General features: G+C 38.7%; 1 protein-coding gene across 1 annotated transcript in view; it reads right to left on the bottom strand.

Annotated features, from left to right (window-relative positions):
- The window catches only part of DSCAM (DS cell adhesion molecule), a 470,381-nt gene that overhangs the window by 18,172 nt on the left and 433,155 nt on the right, over positions 1-19,054 (bottom strand). Inside the window, exons 28-32 of the mRNA XM_056328736.1 lie at positions 18,349-18,379; positions 12,577-12,692; positions 9,572-9,721; positions 5,593-5,790; positions 1,855-2,157 (exon numbers count right to left, since the gene is read on the bottom strand). Coding sequence (XP_056184711.1) covers positions 1,855-2,157; positions 5,593-5,790; positions 9,572-9,721; positions 12,577-12,692; positions 18,349-18,379 — 798 coding nt within the window. The remainder of the gene's footprint in view (positions 1-1,854; positions 2,158-5,592; positions 5,791-9,571; positions 9,722-12,576; positions 12,693-18,348; positions 18,380-19,054) is intronic.

Raw genomic sequence — 19,054 nt, forward strand, 5'->3', positions numbered from 1 at the left:
CAAGTTGCTCTACTGAAACACTCATCTATTTTCAAGGTGCTGAAACTAATTATTAATTTCATAATATATTTAATTTCCTTACTGCAAAGGAAAGCTAAAGCTAATCAAGAAAAGCAGGTAAAAATTCAAGCCATTTAAACAGAGCTAAAGATGGCTAGAAGTCTGTAATTTACTAGAGGGGCTCTGATGATGTTCCAGCCTCAAAAGCTTTTAACTCAAGTAGAAGGACCAAATTTTGGTGCTGTATGCCCTCAAGAAAATCGTCTTTGTATGGAATATATTAGAATATTTCCAAATACTAAATATGCATAAATAATGTATTTGGAACATGAAAGGAAGAGAGAAAGCTATTTGTTAAAGAAATGATAAAAAATGTTTGTTGACTGACTGGAAGGAGAGGGCTCCAATTTTGACTTAGTTGTGAATCCAGATGCTTCCCTTTAGCAGAGCAAGGACAAATATTTATCTTGCTTTTTTGAGTTAGAAATTAAAAGTATTCCTATTTTTATCTATTTCTACAGCTCCTGGGTTTATGGTTCTACTCTGTGACTACGCAGAAATTAGTAATTTCTTTCATTATTTTGTTTCCTACTTCGTTTCCCTCTTATCTGTCTGTATGACACACTAATTTCCTGCCTTGTGTGTTATAACTTTCTACCTTCTGCTTGGTCTTTTTCTTCCCATGTTATTCTTTTAGCTTTCTCTAGCATAATCTATGCTTTCTTTTCAGTGCCAGCTCCTGCTTTTGAGTGACCTTCCTGATACCACTGTCTATCTCCCATTCCTTTGTCCTCACAACAACTGTTTTTCCATTTATGGTGTATATTGAGCAAAAGACCACAGTTTATTCATTATTCATTTTACATATATGAGACTATTGACTGTTCTCTGTATATATAAAGTGGCCCCACCCACACTGGCAGATGTATATACTACATAAAAATAAAATAAAATAAATCATGTTATTAGAAAGCACACAAATATGTCTTTTTCCCATTCCAATCCTCCTCCACGATGTCACATCATGTATTCTGTAACGAAGACAGACAAATCTTCCGAGAAGATTTTATAACGTGTTTGATCTCAGAGTACCACAAATAAACTACCTATGCAATTGTGTACTAGAGTAGCACTAGGAACAGCTTTTTTTCTGAACTGGAAATTTGGTTGAGTCCCATAGATTGACGTCCCTCAGGCACCTTCACTCCATAAGAAGTTGGAGTGGGTTTAACTTTGTCTGAAGGTAGAAGGCTCCATATCCCTTAAGCTATTGCACTGTCTTAATTTTTTCCATTTTTTATTCTCCCCTCTTTAGATAATCCTAGTTTGATTTTAGGAGATGTCATAGAGAGAGTATAACAGCTCCAGAACACTACCAAAGGGTTATTACACCTTTGACAAGCTTCAAGGCAGAAGGGATAGCACGTCTTCTACAATCTATCTTTATGAACTGTTCTGATAGCAAACCTTTGCTCTCAAGCACAAAGTATTGCTGGAAGACACGTTTTGTTAGTGGGTGGTTTGAGTTGGAGATAGGCATACGCGTCCCCATATGGTCTTATTTATCCCAGAAGGGTCTATTGCCTGATGGCTGCAGCTGTAGAAGAGTGGACTTGATGGTCTAGACAGTCCCTTTCTGTTCCTAAATTTTGAAGTTCCTAATTTTTCTGTATAATGGAAAACATATTCAAATGTTGTATTAGCTGGGACAAAAAACAATTCTATCTGTAAGTAGTTACAGGATATATTGTGCATTTTCTTTCTTCCTTGTGATATACCCTTTTCTGTTAAGCAGCCCAGGCATGGGGTGAAATGCTCACCCAAAAGACCAAAATGTTACCTGTAATGTCTCACCTGGCCGATGTGCCTTTGGAACTGCCATGTTCATCACTCGCCCTCCATCCTGAGGTTTGGGGGGGGATGCGGTAAACCTGCAAATCCCCGACTCTGATGGCGTGCTTGAGGTCAGGCTGTCTGTGTAGTCATTAGTCCCTGCCGTGAGCTGCTCCGATGATGTGTCTGATATGAAGCATTCTGTAATTGTGAACTTGGCATGTCTCAGTTGCTCTTCCATTTTTGCATGCTCATATGCTCTTGCTAGCTCTTCATATGTTGAGGAGGCACTTTCTGTGGAAACCATGCTGCTTCTCGCTCGATCTAAACATCAGAAATAGAAATAATGGTAGAAGGGAAAACATCTGCATAATCCTTGGGAAAAATGCTATGAATGCGATAATATTTCCTAATAAAATGCCTCTAGAGCCCTTGAAATTATCAAGGTGATTTAAAAGAGTCTCCTTCACTACAGATGTCTGCACAATTTTTAGTTTTGTGAGTTACTTGATAATTACAGATAATCTAAGGTGAAGTCTTATTCTGCTAGCAGAATTACACGGCTTAGCATTAAATTTGTGGTTTGGAAGAAGTAACCTTTAATAAATGCAAAAAGTTACTTTTTTTTTTTTACAGAAAACATTTTCTCTAAATGTTAAATGCCTTATAAATGTTAGAAACCCACAAAATCGATTTAGCAAAATGAGAAACAGCTTCTTTGTATTATCGTTTTAATGTACCTCAGAAATATTTCTGTGAGGTGATGTCTAGGTGAGAAAGTATAGTCTTGCCGTAACTGTTTCAATCTTTTATCTTTTTTTGAGAAAGCCCTGAGGACAAAGGTCAAATATAAAGGCAGTGCCTCTCAGACATTGTCTCTCTAGACATCAGGTAAAATACTAACTCTTCATATGAAACAAAGGTCTTAAGAAAGCAATTATTCTTTGATAGCTACCAGCCTGCAGTCATTCAGGTGTTTTTTTTAAATGACGCTGAAGCTTCATGGGGGCTTCATATTGACACACAGGCTAATATGACCTACAAGCTATTCTCTCCTGCTGATGAGTTTCTAAGAATATAAATATTTCTTAAACAGCACTACTATTGAAGATGTAATGGCTACTGATACATTGAAAGGCATTCTGGAAATGCAGTGCTCATTTCTATGGGGACAAATCCCTAGTCTGTTGTACCCATTGCACTTCTACTTTAGTGGGCTGGAAGATCAGAGGATGCCCAAAAGTTCCTTGGGCAGAAGTCATGTTTCATCACAAGATTTGTACAATTTCAGACATTGCTGGTGATGTTCAATAAACAGGCACAATGTAATAGCTAATTCGTAAAAATGGGTCTCCTATAGCAGCCAGAGGCAATTGTGTTGTTATTGCAAATCTTTATCTTTTTTATTGTGTGCTAAGATACTTGCATCAGTTTTCATTGTGCACAAAAAACAACACTCCTGCCACTTGTAAATAGGATCATACATTATTTAAAATGACAATTACTTCAACAATATGCTGTAACTTGGTTAAGATTTTGAGCTGGCCAGAACTTAAACAAAGCTTCTTTTTATTTATTCATTTCCCCTACACACACACACACAGAGGAAACATCATTATGTTTTTCACATTTGATTTGTAAATCAGACCAAAATAATGTCTTTTCAAATTTCCGATCAACTGGAATGTCCTGGAAGGCTGCAGTTGCCCAGTGCCATAGAGCAGTGTCTGTAAATATGGTGGTCATGCAAAGGTCCCAGTTTGGTCCATGAAACTCAGGGCCTGCAGCTTCCCATATCCCATGCCCTGGGGACACTATTCCAGGAAGAATCTGCTTTGCCTAAAGAACACCTACTTTAGATTTGATGAAAGTTCATCCAAGCCCAGGGTGAACTTCATGAAACCTAAGTCATCAGAAAATTTCTAATGGCCTCTAGTTAGAGCATTTAAACTTCGTTACGGCTATGAACTGCTGCAATACATTTTTCCTAGTCTTAAAAGCTACTGCTTTGTAAACCTGGAATTGTTTTGATAAGAATTGCTAAATTCTGCCAGCTATCAATTGCATCAACTAGATTCAGAAATCTGAACTCCATATTGGAAAAGTGATCAAATGGGCACATTTGTTCAATTGCTTCTTGAACACATAATTTGGCTACATCTATTATATTGTTTATTTGGAAATTTTAACTTCTGAGGTACTTTAAACTGGCTCTGTTCTTTTCCTAGAAACCAACTGTCGTAAGAGAACTACATTTTGTCACAAGAAAACCTTTCTTGAGCATTATCTAAAGCTTGCTATCACATAAATCACTGTGTGTTCAAGTGTAGGCACAGAGCAGGAAAGTAACCATGTTAAAACATAGATTATGAAGTCTGTTTACAAAATTGCAGGTAGTTTGTCTATTAAACCACACAGCAAATTGAATTACCTGCCCTTTGCCATGCGCCTTGGAAAATATCCCTGGGTGACAAAATGTTGGAGCACATGCAAGTGCACCTGCAATCTGGAATATCTACAAAAAGGATTTCTGAGATAGCATTTGCTGTTTGTATTTGAATCTCAAATAGCTATTGGAAGTAATCCTTAAAGCCTTATGGCAATTCTACCTGAAGAAATCAGGATGAAGTTTATCAGCTGGCCAGAGGTATCTGTTGAGTGCCATTACCCTACACAGACAAGATAAGGGTCTGCAACTTTAAGAGGATGAATTGTGGAAAGACGGATGTAAGGGAAGTCAAGTGCTTGTTCTTACAGAAAGAATAAAACCTGCCATACTGGTTTTCATAGTGAAAGGCCACTCACACCAACTGCATTGTAGCTCTAACACATAGCTTTCTCACGTAACAAACTTTCCCTTAGAATTAGGATAGAAAGTAGGCCATTCTTCCAAGGACACCACAGTAAGCCTGACTTCACTTCTGTCAGGCATATGTTTGAATAGTATTGTACCTTTCTTCATATTTAATCTTTATTCGATTTTCTTTATGATTATTCTTCTGTTTAATCATTTGTCCATTTATTTGCCTTTATTTTTTTCCCCAATTTTTCATTGTAGGGCAGAGAAGAAAGCCTTTATTTTCAGTTACAATTGCATTTACGATGTGAAGACATCAAGAAGAGATGAAGACTGCAGGCAGAATATGTATTCAGTGTCTCCCCACTTATTATCTAGAGAAATAAAACCTATGTTATTTCTGAGGAAAATCAGAGCTAGCTGCTTCAGTATTTAGTGATACAAATGGATTTTGACTTGGACTTCAATTCCATATTTTTTCCCTCTCATTTTTTCCACTTAGAATAAACCCTATGGACATATTACATGAATAGGAAAAGGAAAACACTAACCTCAGCGTAGCTCAAGTCTGATAACCATCCCACCTATGACTCAGGCATATTCTCAGTTGCTAACACTGCCCCTTCCTGGTCAATGACCTTTCATGCAGCAAATTCTCCTACTTTTTCCTTCAGATACAGGAAGTACAGTGCTCCAGCTACAGGAAAAATTACCACCCTGTCTTTCAAAGGACTCCGGTATGCGTGCATGGCATGAAGAAACATGGGCACAATATTTGTTATCATTAGCACCATATGCATTTGTGGCACCATTTAGGAATAGCCTACAGAAAAAACACCCTAGCAAGGGAAAAAAAAAAAAAAAGAGATACCAAAGCACAAAATGAAATACAAGGACCAAGAAGGTTACTGCAGCTACTGCTGTCCCATCTTCACAGCGCAGCCTGATGGAGAGCCCTGTACCTGTGTCCTGCGAGGGGCTGACGCTGTAGCTGTCACTTTCCTTGTCCACTGATCCTGCTGGCCTGGGGGTGGGCAGCCTCCAGTCTGTGGTGAGGGTATGAGCTGATATGGTGGGGTGAGGTCTGTTGAGGGTCCACTGACTAGCGTAGCGGTTGCGAGCTGTGGGTCCGGTTTTGGCACTCCTCCTTGTGGTAGGATCTGTGACGGAACAGAGAGGGTCTTTGCCACTAGGCTCTTGATAAGGAAGCAAGTCCTGTCAGAAGGGGATGACCACTGAATTCATGTTGGTTAAAAAAACTCACAAAACATTCTTTGTGGGGAAAAAAACAACAGTGAAAGGGCTGTTTATTACCAAACCGCTAAAGCTTTTTTTGAAATACCCTCTTTCTAATGAAACCATACAGTTGAAAAAGGGTGCAACTGAAGAGCTCAGAGCCCCACCAGTCTCCCATTGACACATTCATTATCCCTTTACTCCAATGTAAGTAGTTGTCCAGTACCAAAACTACTTTGAGATGTGAAAGAGCACAAGGCAAGTAGATCTGGGCGAGGATTTCACAACACATTTCAAGCAAACTCTAAGGTAAATTATCAGCATAGATGTGCCCTCAGAAACACCCTACACCAGGTACCTGCTCCTAGTTTGTAAAACCTTGTGCTCAGAAATGTGGTGATATAATTTCCTGCTCTGGACATCTTACTAATACTTTTACTATATTATGGAATTTATCAACTAAAGATTCCCTATTTTTTTAACAAGTAGCCAAGATATAAAACATATAGTTTTGATATGTTTGATAGTAATAGCACTATCAGACTTTTCAGTAGGAACAGGTTTATAAAGATTTGACTGTTTAAAAAAGTTAGTAAATTTCTTAAACTTTAAAAATCACCTGTTATTTTTTTAAGATCAGCAATGTTTTATTTTTTATTATCCTAGAGATAATAGGGTGATCAAGAGAGAAAACATGAACTATCTGCCAAAACTGACCTGCTTAATTTTGTTAATCAATAGTTGTTCTGTAAAAGCGAGTCCTGTACTCCCTAACAAAGCAAGTGGAACAGAAAAATCATTATGTGGCAAACAGAAAGTGACTAAATCAGCACTGAAGTATTTCTCTTCAAAGCTTCTGAAAGGATATTGCTAACAATAGAGAAAGGGAATTAGAAATGAAAAATTCAAATCTATTCAAATGTTCTTTGACATTCAAATGGTGAAGTTGTCAGTGTTTGAGGTAAGAGACTTTAGCAAAAGCAATTTAAAGAAAGAACCAATACTCAGATAATAACTCTGAGCATTGCTTCTGCCTAAGCATTCCCAGTAAGAATTTGCATTCTGCTGCTTCAAAGAAACACGGTATTTATCTACAAATACCAGCTATGATCTGATCCTTCTCCTATTTCACATATTCCCCCTACATCAGTGGAAAAATATGGATGTTGTCTCATTGATAATGGATGCTCCTGGTGGTGCAGCTACCTAACTGCCTCACATGGATAATACCCAAAAACGCACTTGGCATGACATGATCAGCCTGTCAGTATAAACCACCACTTGTGCCAGCTGTGCGAAGTTGGCACATGGCTGTTGAGTAGCCAGAAGTGAGCCTCATGCCTGCTTCAAGGGAAGACATGAAGGACAGAAGGTGAGAGCTGGTGGGAGAGCTCTCAGCACAGTACTCAGGCTGCCTGATCTGGAGGAGTATCAGGCATATCAGTATCAGGCATATCTCATCAACACATATGAATACCTGAAGGGAAAGCGCAGAGGGGACAGAGCCAGGCTCTTTTTGGTGGTGCCCAGTGACAGGACTGGAGACAATGGCCACAAGGTGAAACATGGGAGCTTCCCTCTGAGCATCAGGAAACACTTCACTGTGAGGGTGGCTGAGCACTGACACAGGTTGCCCAGAGAGGTGCTGGAGTCTCCATCCTTGAAGATGTTTAAAAGTCATCTGGGTATGGACCTGGGCAACCGGCTCTAGCTGATCTTGCTTAAACAGCGGGGCTGGACTAGCCAGTGCCCAGAGGTCCCTTCCAACCTCAACTGTTCTCTGATCCCATGACCCAGTAGGCTTTTGTTGGCAAATTGAAGGAGGCAGGAGAGCCTGTTGCCAGCACGCAGGAGGTCAGTGCTCGTCCTGCTGAGCATGTGCCGAGCAGGAGCTCTGCACCAGCTGTGCTGCGCCTGCATAAGGGGCTCTGTGGCACAGACACAGCCTCCAGAGCTGCCTGTGTGATGGAGAACAGCCCGCATCTGGTGCCCCGGTTGCTAAGCCAGCTCTGCTGTCATGTGCTGAAGCATAACTGTAGAGAGCTGAAGTGAGCAAAGCAAAGGTTCACGGAGCATACCTCTTTTATAAATAAATACAAAAGAACTAGAGAAGAATTTTAAAAGTGCTGTGAGGGAATATTTACCAATGAGCGAGTGAGTGTGTGTGTGTGTGCTCAGATGAGAGGATCCATAACCTCTGAGCTATCCATCTGGGCACTGCCCCCCTCTTCACAGAGATGGCTGTGGATCTAGACAAAATCTCATAGCCCGGCCTCTATAAAAGTTGTATTAGAGTCTTAAATCCAGAAAATGCTACCTGAAAGTTTTTGACCCAGCCTTGTGCACGGTTACAATCAGATTTTTACTGCATGATAAAAATGATAGTGGATTGCTATTTCCAAAGCTGGGTGGCCCACAGATCATACTTTTACAAATTAATTAAAACCAAGTTTAATTTGAAGGAAGTATCTCCCTGACTCCAGTGGAATGAAGCACATAACTGCACACAAAAAAAAGCATTAGGTATGGAAGGTGCTGGTGCTATAAAATGCTCTGGTATGATACACGCATAAAAATGTGGGGTGGTGCCTCTTTCCTTATTAAAAAAGGCATAGTCAGAAAACAATGGAGACTCCATTGTTTACTCAGACAGTCTTGATCTTCCAACATGATAAAAATTATATGATGATATTTTTGCTCTTAGTGAGCAGGATAGACAGCATGTACATGAACTAAAGGAGCGAGACAAGAGTGGTACCAGAAAGAAAGTAAATACTGTGTCTTGACTCTCCATAAATGAAAAATGGTGGTACTAATCTAGTCCTCAAGAAATAAATAACCATATCTTAAAAGTTAAGAGTTGTTAAAGTTAGAAAAGCAGCAAGGTCAGGACTAGAACAGCTGTTATTTATAAGGACTGAGGTTAAAATTGAGATGAAGATTTTACAAATAATCTGCATTCTAGCAACTGAGCTTTCAGCATTTACGTTCACCAAACTCACCAAGTAAACAAATTCTGAAAAGGTCAGGGAATAGAAATAATCCAAGATATTTCAGAAATTGCACACTGCTAGTGAACTACACTTTGGTAATATTCCTAACTCATAAGTATTCCTTTGATCTAGTGATTTACATAGATATGGAACACATTCATGAGAGAAATAAGAATGGATTGCAGCAGTATATTAATTCATGATAGTATTTTAATCACTATAAGAATAAATCAGTATAAATATAAATGGGAAAAGTAATTTACCAAAATAATTAGAACTGGAAATACAACCTTTTAGGAAAAGCAATAATGAGAAATGTATTTCCTGCGTGATAGAGAGGTAAGGAAGGAAAATGTATTTTGAAATACAATAAAGATTGATCACCAAGAAAAAAAAAATATTAGTCGCTAAAAGCCATTATCCTAATTTACCCAATAAATTCTAGAAATTAAAATCTAACATGCATTTGGTTTAATGAAAGCCAGGTATGAATTATTCCAAATTACACCTACATTTTGATGCATGTGCCATTTTTACCATATCAAATCACTAAATGCAATTGTATAAGAAAAGTTCTCTGCCAACCTAAATAGATTTCTCTCCATTTTCAGATTGAAGAAAAAAACACCATGAGGATGGAAATGCAAGAGCACAGTATTCCTTTTCTCATAACTTCCTCCTCTCCAGGTAACATATTCTCTTATATGCTTACTTGTTCCTGGCCGGGCATCAGAAACATCCACCAATGGTCCTGTAGCTTGTGACACTGACTGGTAATGTACCGTGTGGGTGACAGTGAGTGACTTCTGCTTAGACGTCTCTCCAAAGTCAGCATCAGTGAGCAGAACAGTCGATCTGTCATCTATAAGTAAAAAAACCCGTCAGATAATGAGTATGTGAATTTTGGGTTTGCCATCAGAAGAGCTTTACAGAAAGTCCCCAGACTTATTTTCAGCTGGGTGCCACCACTGACAGAAGCAGCTCCCGCTTCCCTGCAGGACTGAAAGTGACTTTAGAAATTGCACACTGCTAGTGAACTACACTTTGGTAATATTCCTAACTCATAAATATTCCTTTGATCTAGTGATTTACATAGATACGGAACACATTCATGAGAGAAATAAGAAGAATGGAGTACCAAGTGCATACCACAGCTTGGAAGCCTCTGGGTTTATACTCAAAGTTCATACAAAACTAAAGAATAAGTGTAATTTTCACGTCTACCTGATTTCACCTTAGAGATGTGCAACTGAGACAGGACGTTAAGCATCCTTCCAAAAAGCAGATTTATGTGTCATTATTTTTGCCCCCAATTCCTTCTTTCCCATCTTTTGAACACTGTCTTCTTCCCCTTCATTTTCAGAGAGCTCAGCTGCACTTTTTGATAACATATTGAATTAATTTCTTTTTATTAACATAATTAGTAATTCAGTGAAATCACCTATGCCTTTCCAAAAAAAGGTAGTTGGGTAACATTGCTAACTAACCCTCTAAAAAAGTCAGCTTTTTCTCCAGAGACAGAACACTACAGAAGGGATGCCCATGACCCAAGACTGTTCTTAGGGAGCTGCTTATTTTTAAACACGAGTACCGCAGTGGAGACAATGGAAATACACTTGCAGGGCAGCTCAGCATCCTTAAGTCCAGTATTTTGCTGTTCTGGAAGCAAAGGGCTAAGTCCTACCAGCTCTCTCTGCACCAAACCTCACTGCTGTAGGTTTGAAAAAGCAGCTTTGGGGAGCTTTATACAAATCATGCGGGTTTCTCTCAACACAGTCAGTCCAGCTGACTCTGGGCTTACCTGCAGCTGCAAAGAAAGGTGAGAGGTGATGCTTGACCTTGGGAAGCACTGGAAGAAAAAGGTGTGCCCTGACCTTTGCTGTATGGTTCTGCTGTCTATTGCTTCCCTATGGGGTAGGATATATTCATCAGATTTCTACACAGACCTTGGTCCCTGCAGAAAGCGAGTGCTACACAGCACTTACTTTTTTTTTTTTTTCAATTGTGATCTCTGTATTGTATTTCTTTTGCTCTAAAGAGGCATCTGGTCCACCTAATCATGGAAAGTTTAAAGCAATAAATCTTCCACTGACTTTGTTCTTGCAGAACCACACCTTGCATGCTTTCAGACCTTCTTTTGCATTCTCTACTATCTTTTTATCCATTCATAATAGTAATAAAAGCCACAAGTTCCTGCTATGCTATGCTACATACCTTTGTAATGTATTTTTAAGAGGACTGGCAGCAGTGGGGCTTCCATGCATTTACTAGTCAGCAGAGGTTGATCTGACTCTTCTAAGCATTCCCAGTTTTTAGGTTTTTAAACTTGACAAGACACCATTAAGGTGAACGGTTCTGCACAATAACACAACTAGCATTTTTTACCCAAAGAAGGCCATAAATAGAACGAGCATTATGAAATCAAATTACTCTGTCTCTGGCAAAAGATGAGCTCTTATTCAGGTTGGGAATAAAGCCTCTTGGCAGTAAACTATGTCAAAGACTGCCAAAGTGCCTGCTTATTCTGAGTGCTGTGTGGAGAGCTGGCTATTACCGAGGCATTGATGACCCTGCTACAGTTAAAGCACTAACAGTATTTCCACTATAACCCCTATTGCTCAGCAACTGTAACTCAAAAGTAAAAACTGTCTTTAGGATGAAGCCTGGCACAGAAGACTGCCTCACAGAGCAAATTTTGGGAAGGCCAAATCAGGATTTTAAAAAGTCTGTATTTCAGGTGAAGCACAGGTCTCCTCTTCAAATCTGCAGCACAGACTGTGAAATATTCCTTGAGCTCACCCCCATGCCAGACTAACAGCAAGTGTGCAGGGTGTGGAGCTAAAGCAGCTTGTTCCTCCCCAGTGTGGGCATGGACAGGAGATGCAGAGATGCTGCTCCCAGCTTGTGGAACTTTCTTCTCTGGCCACACCACCCCTGAGATCCTGTTATGTTCTCAGCCATTGCAGGCTTCTTTTACACAGATATTGATCCAAAAAAGTTAGAAGTCTAGTAAGATTCATCATTCTGGAAGGTATTTGCACAATGTATACCCATACCATCATGAGATCAAGTTGTATTTTTATTCTGTTGAGATTTCAGGCATCTTGTGTTTAAATTATTTGGAAAAATCCCCAACACCAAACAATTCTGTTTTTCATGACAGTTAGCTATGTGCCAGCCACATGAGAAATCTTGTTTTGTGTTGCGTGAAACAGCTTAATTTGAATTTTGCATAGATACACAAAAGCTGAAAACTGATCAAAATGTTGAAATATCATTTGCTATGGGCAGGTGGATACAATATGTAAAGTTTAAGTTTCAGAAGTTGGCTTTTGTAAATCTTCAAATACTAATATTGTAGATTCAGAATTTCATTTTCCTTGTAAGTAATGCCAGTGATCAAACTGCCTAGTGAGAGCCAAAAGAGAAATCAAAATGAAAATCATTAAAACTGCCAGTCTTCATTTACATTTTCTTCAAGTAAGCTTCATTTTCCTAATGTCCTGCATTATTTTAAATACTGTACTGAGACTACTTAAAAGTAGAAAATGATTCAAAGGGGAGAAAAAAAAATCAGTTCAGTTTTCAAATGTGGCAGATTACTTTGTCGCTGTTTTTTCTTGATGTGCGCAGTGGGGAAAAGGCACAGGGTAAAGGAAGTCTACCTAAAAGTGCCTGCTACATTAACCAGTGAAAACAAACCCAACAGGAGTTTACCAATAGTCTCCATCGTGTCCCTCTCCTCAATCAGAAGCTGTGCTCTGGGAATGTCTATGTGCATCCTCAGTGTTTGCTGCTGCTTATTAAGTGTATCTGATGTCCTGGTGTTCTTGCTAAAAATAAGAAGAGAACACATTAACATTCAGCCTAAATGAAAAGGTATTTGCAAATTTCCTCATTTTAAATATGTCCTGCTAAACAAAAAAGTATATAACCATAATCAGCAAAAAAACTCATACATATTATTTTCCCCCTCTTCAGAACAAGTGCATGGTATTACTGACAAGCCGTTAGATGAATGCACAGTGTTGAAGGATTTGGTCTATTCTTTATTAGTAGAAATCTCCTGAAAATATTATTGTTTTCTTCAAGTGTTGTCATATAATGAAATTAGAAAAAATACTTTGCAAGATGGAACTTTTCTTTCATTCCTCATGAATATGAATAAACACATAGCTAATCAAACAGGTCAGTAGGAGAACGATGTCTTGAGTAATTTCTAATTATTTTTTTTTACTTTTCCATATTTTTCATTAGATAAATTCCATATATCACTAGATTTGATAAATAAAAACAAATTAATAACTAGGGAATCCATTAATAAATTGCATTAAATGAATAAAGGTATTAGTCCCATTGATGTTCCAAGACTAAAACTGAAAATCTTGTTTATATTTATGGATTATTTCTAATTGATTGATGCAATATTCTAAAAGAGAGCATAAACCAATTATTCTATCATTGTGCAAATTGAAACAATTTCATTTCAAAGTCTGTGTACCAGAAAATGACTTCTTAAATGAGCTGTCTACTGAAAGTAAATGAAAAAGGATAGCAGAACTGAGTGCTACAATAATTTCTAGTACAGAGCTTGCATCAAGAAACCTTTAGACTGCATTAAAAACCCAGGAACTTTTCAGCCTTTTAGATGTAATTACTCTTTGCAGGACAGGAGATATTTGCAAATACTTCTTTACGCAGGGAGGCTGAGGAAAGTTAAGACAAATCAGCCAGTAGTGTGATCCAAGTGCTTGCACTTCAAAGAGCTTTAAAATCCAAGTGGAGGCTCATTTTCTAGTGTAAAATAGCTGTAGATCACTTGGTTTAATTCTCCTTTGGCAATGAATTATTGTTGCTAATGGAATCAGCAGAGGACTATTAAGCTGCTTGATGATAAGCTCACTTCTTTCCTGAGTGTGAGCTTCTATACAGGAGATTAACGCATGTGTGATGAGCCCACATCTCCAGACAACTTGCCTTAACTTCCTGCTGTGTCTCCATGTCACCAAGACCTAACTACTGCAGGTTTGGAGGTTCTCCTACAGTCCTTTTTAAGAGGAATTTCCTCATCATGTGGTCCATAATCCTGCTCCAAATCCAAGCGTGAGGTCTGCAAGGCACACAGGTACACCTGTCTGGCTGATTGTCACCTTTTGGCTTTCCCTGCTCTTGTGGCCCCCAGCGTTAACACCATCTATGCATCTCAAATTTTAATGTCTCTGTCTTTACCTGGGTGGTTAGGTGGTACTGTTGCCGTCATATACAGTTGGATAGTTGAAATGAATTCAAACAGCCTACAACTGGTGCCTTATTTAATCATGGTGGAAGCAAAATATCAAGAGAGCTACCCAAGGGTGGCCAGACTTTTCTCTGTCTATAATCAGGGAAGCACAGTAGTTACAGTATCTTATTAAGCACATAAATTTTCAAAGACATTTAGAATCCTAAAATGCAGATAAATTCCACACTGACATTCTTGAAGTCTCTGCAAAGTCTCTGCATTGATTAAATGCCACTCTCCTATTGGTTTCCACTCAAGTTGCTGAAATGTTAAGAGAATCAGAGACTTACATATTATCTGCAATGCCAAATGTGCTTGAATACATGCCCTTGAAAAGTCACACTAATTTGGTCTTGTCCAAGATCATAGAGGAAACCTGTGATCTGTTAGAAAACTGAATTTCTGAGGTCCAATTTCAATTAATAATCAATAATCGAACAGTTACAGGACACACACAATCAGATACATGCAGAATCTGTGCAATACATTACTGAGTCTAATAAATGCATCATTGCACCCTTCCTTTGCTCACCAGGGATGCAGGAGACACAGGGATCAAATCAAACATCTTCCTCAGAGAACGCAGACCCCAGAACCACAGTGAGACCTAGAAGCTCTTCTGCAGTACGAATGCTCTATATCCCTACTATTGCAAAGTACTCAACTGCACAAAAAGTATTGTTTGGACCACAAGGAGCAGGAGGACGGTTCCCCAGGTTTGCAGTTACATTGCTCACCTGCCACAAAATAATTCTGAATCCCATTCTTGGCTCCAGGGATAGCTTTATGCAAAATACGTGGAAGGTCCTTCAAGCCAGAACTGGATTCCAGGCATCTCTATATTCAGGAAAATTCCCTACTATGCTCAAGGTTGTGCATTGTTTTGTGTGATCTCTCTCCTCCTCCTTACTGGTCTAATTAATTCTCTTGTATACAGTGGTACAGTGACATGAAGTGTCCAAACACAGAACAGGCAATTGGCAGTAGCAAGAGGGTTGCTGCCAATTAGCATGCTATCTCTTTCTGGCTCAGGGAATTCTGAATTACTTTCTGAAGATTATAAAAACTTAAGGTGCCAACAGCAATTAATTGCCTCTAGGGATTGGCAGCGAGGCAGATTTTTAGGACTGCAGTTCTGAAGTTTGGTGCCCAAGTATTTCCTAACCTAGGAAAATTCAGGCATCAAAGTATTGTAACAGTCTGGTGCGTGAGGAGTCCAATGATTAATTCTTTAAAGGGAGGAAATATATCTACCTAGATTTTCCTTAAGGTACAGATACACAATTCCCAAACTTAAACATGAGCTATGGTTATTCCTTACCTGTCAGACCTTGTAAGGATCTGTGTATAATACAATTAATTCCCTCTGGTTCAATGAACCCCTGAGCTCCAAATTGTTAAGAGACTGGGAGCCTGTCTGGAGAACAAGTCCATACGCGTTTACTGTAGTCTTTTACTCTACCAAGGTGTCTGTTTTTGGCCACTAAGACAGACAGATACTTGGGTACATAGGCCTTTGGGTCTGATTGAACACAGCTTTTATGTACAGTCTGTGGATAAACGGGCCTCCTTCCAGAGGTAGTAAAATGTATAAGGTATTTTGAAAGAGTGTGCGTAGTTAGAAGAACACCCCTTTTTACACAGTCTTTCTGGACATTTAACAAAAAAATACTTACTTGACTGACTGAAAATACCTGTATGCACAGGAGAGGGTTAAACCCATCAGGCTAGTTATGTAAAGGGATTAAATATGGTGATCTGTAAAGCCAATGTTATTCTCGGTCTTTGGCAGAGATTCAAGCCACCTCACAGTTTCCTGATGTCTAAGCTGGTTGTTGTAAAAACACACAGAAAACTAAATCTTGTAAGTAATTGGCCTGGAAGAGGAATATTTGAGAAAAGATTCCTCAGCTTGTCTTCAATATTAGAAAGCTCAATTAATTGCTATCCTGATTCACAGTGAAGTGTTACAAAGAAGTTGGCTGAACCACTGCTTTCACCCAAAAAAGACATAAAATACCTGTGATTGTACAGCAGCAGGGATTTTTATTTGTGAGTTTAAGGTATCAGCAACAAGTTGTGCTGCTCGTGTCTAAACTGCTAACTTCTGGGGCTTATCCTGCTCCCAAAACATCTGACTTACACAGCCAAAGCCAACAAATTTCAAAGCAAAGACTAAAGCTCCTTTCTTAATCTGCTTTACATATGCTCATAAGAATCTCCTCAAATGGAAAGAGACACAAAGCTCTCTCCATGCCTCACACCTTCCTACCAAGCCGGCATTCACCTTTTCTGTTCTCCGTCCAATACTTAAACAGCAAAGCACAACCCACGGCATATCCTCTTTCTTGATATTGGTATCATAGATTTTGGTGAAATCTAAAAGACATAAAATATCAGGAGCTTTATGATGTGTGCCTATTGCTTTGGAGAGGGCCTATTATCCTTTGATTATTAACATGCTAAATCTTCAGGAACATCTAGTGATGGTGGGTAGCTCCGGTTTTGGTTGGAGGTATTTCACAGATTTATCACAAGTGACAGAGAACTTAGCCTGTAGAAAGCAGGCTCCCCAAAACAGCATCACTTTGGGAGCTCCAGGTTATGACACATCTGCAAATGTAGGCTTATAGCCCCTGCTTTCTTTAAAGTCCTGTTTTAATAATGATTTGCCTTTGTTCACACTTTCAGAAGAGAAATACAAAACATGACTATTTATTAAAACCAAGCTTGTTTTTTTAATGAAATGGGAGAAACTGACTTCATGACCATATTTCAATGCTAGTGAAAAGAAAAGCAAAAAGGAAAGGGTAGCAGATGAGTTACCCAGAAAACCAGCTCTGAACTAAAGGCTGGGAAGGGACCTGACTGCTCTCTGAGTACATCAGGCAGGGAGGGCAAAAGGACTTCTTTAATTTGAAGGTCAACACCAGCAGAAGAAATACTGGGTCAAAACTTATTTTGGCAGTTTGATAAAGTTTTCTAAGTATCAGAGGAGTGAGGCTCTGACATGCCCTTGCAGAAGTGGTGACAAGACTAGTGAAGCTCACCAGGGTTAAGGCAGAGGTTTACCAGTTTTGCAGAGGTGTTATGTGTAGCTGTCACTGGGACTGAATATCTTCATCCAGGAGTTTCAGCCAGTTTGTATTGTGTTTCTTTAGGGAACAGACTTGTTGCATATGCTAATCTCTGCTGTTTTCTGTGACACCAGAAAATATCTGAGTGTATCTTCTTGAAGTTGCTTAACCCTGCAATCCACTGCTAGCAGAGGTTTCTAACTGGCAGATAGGAGGGGTATGACCTGATCTGCATGATGAGTCTTGTTAACATCAGTGGGACTATTCAGATGTATTCACAGACTGATGGCGTAGAGCTGAGTTTACACTAAAATCATCCATGATGTATATTCTTACAGTAGCAGGGTGAAGATTACCATGGGTGAGGAAGCTTAGAGTACGGTAAGTTTTGTAAAATATCTGTGACATTCTCAAATTTGTTGCTTAAAAACAAAAAGACTAAATCTCATTTGAACTTAAAAATAATCTTTTGGTGATCCCATTTTCAACTATATGCAGCAGTTTTAAAGTTCAGTATGTTCCCCAGACAAAACAATAAACATTGAATAAATGAAATTTCCATCTTTGAAAGAACTGTGGCGCCAGAGTAGTCATTCTGTTGCAATTTAGCTACTGAATGAGATTTCTGGTTGTTGAGCTGTTGGAACAGAACTGAAAAATAATAAATGGATTTACCCGTGCTTCTATACCTTTGGGTATAAGCTGCTAGCAATAGTGAATTACATAAGTATAACTGTAAAGTTTAGAGATACTTGCATCCAGGCACTTACTGCCTTCAGTCAGATGACCTCTGAAGAGTAATTACTTTGGCACGTATTATGAAAATGTTTTTCTGAATAGGAAAAATGTCCAAATGGACCTACATAGCTTCCATAATTTAATCTACTAACACAAGAGTGTTCAGTTTTTTACCAATGTATTCCCTCACAGATACTGTCCACAATTTGACTTTTTTCTCCCATTTGCTACCAACAATGTGTCCTAGTTCTTAATACACAGTCAAACAGTGAATTTCAAAAAGGATTTAGGAATAGAAGGTTTACTTCTCTGTTTGTCCCCATAATAATTTTTAAACATGATGCCATAATTGACAGACATTTTTCAATTTAAAAACATTAAAACTATTCTTACCTCATAAGCATTTCAGCCAAACTCTTTGCATCTAGAAGAAAATAGAAGAAATGTCATCACAAATTAAAATGTATTTGATAGATTGATTATTAGGAAGTAAGCAGTTTGAATCAGCCATGTGTAAGATCATCAGATCAGTAATAAAATAACCTCTAAAAGTCCCTACTTTTGCTGAAACTGCATTTCTGCTGCAGACAGCCCCATTTAGTTCCTCAGTAGCACCAAAGATGCTTAGAGGTGTACAAGATAGGTGTACAGGAGGTGGCTTATACCTGCATGGATCAGTCCTGCAAAATGAGGTGCTGCTGAAGGAGAAATATTCCTCCTGTTGTTGCAATTGCTGATATTATTAGCATAAAATTCTTTGGAGATACAATTATTCTGATACTGATCAGATCAAATCACACAGATTAAGGTTGGTTCACCCAGTGTTCTTCAGGTAGCTTTCTGTAAAACTTTATCAACATAATATAATGATTTCTGTAGTATTATTCAGCAAAAGTAGACAGCAATGCTTTGTTCTGCTACAGTCTGCCACTAAACAAACTCACTTAAAAATGCTGACTTGAGAGTCCTTAAGTATATCACACAGCAACAAAGCAGCCTTTTGTGCAACCAAGTGAAGCAAATCTGAGAAGAAAACAATTCCAAGTTCTAAGTCTTCAAACAACTCTCCTATTATGTAAAACTTTAAATTTCTTCTTTA

Source organism: Falco biarmicus, chromosome 2, assembly GCF_023638135.1.
Source record: "Falco biarmicus isolate bFalBia1 chromosome 2, bFalBia1.pri, whole genome shotgun sequence".
NCBI classification, from domain to species: domain Eukaryota; kingdom Metazoa; phylum Chordata; class Aves; order Falconiformes; family Falconidae; genus Falco; species Falco biarmicus.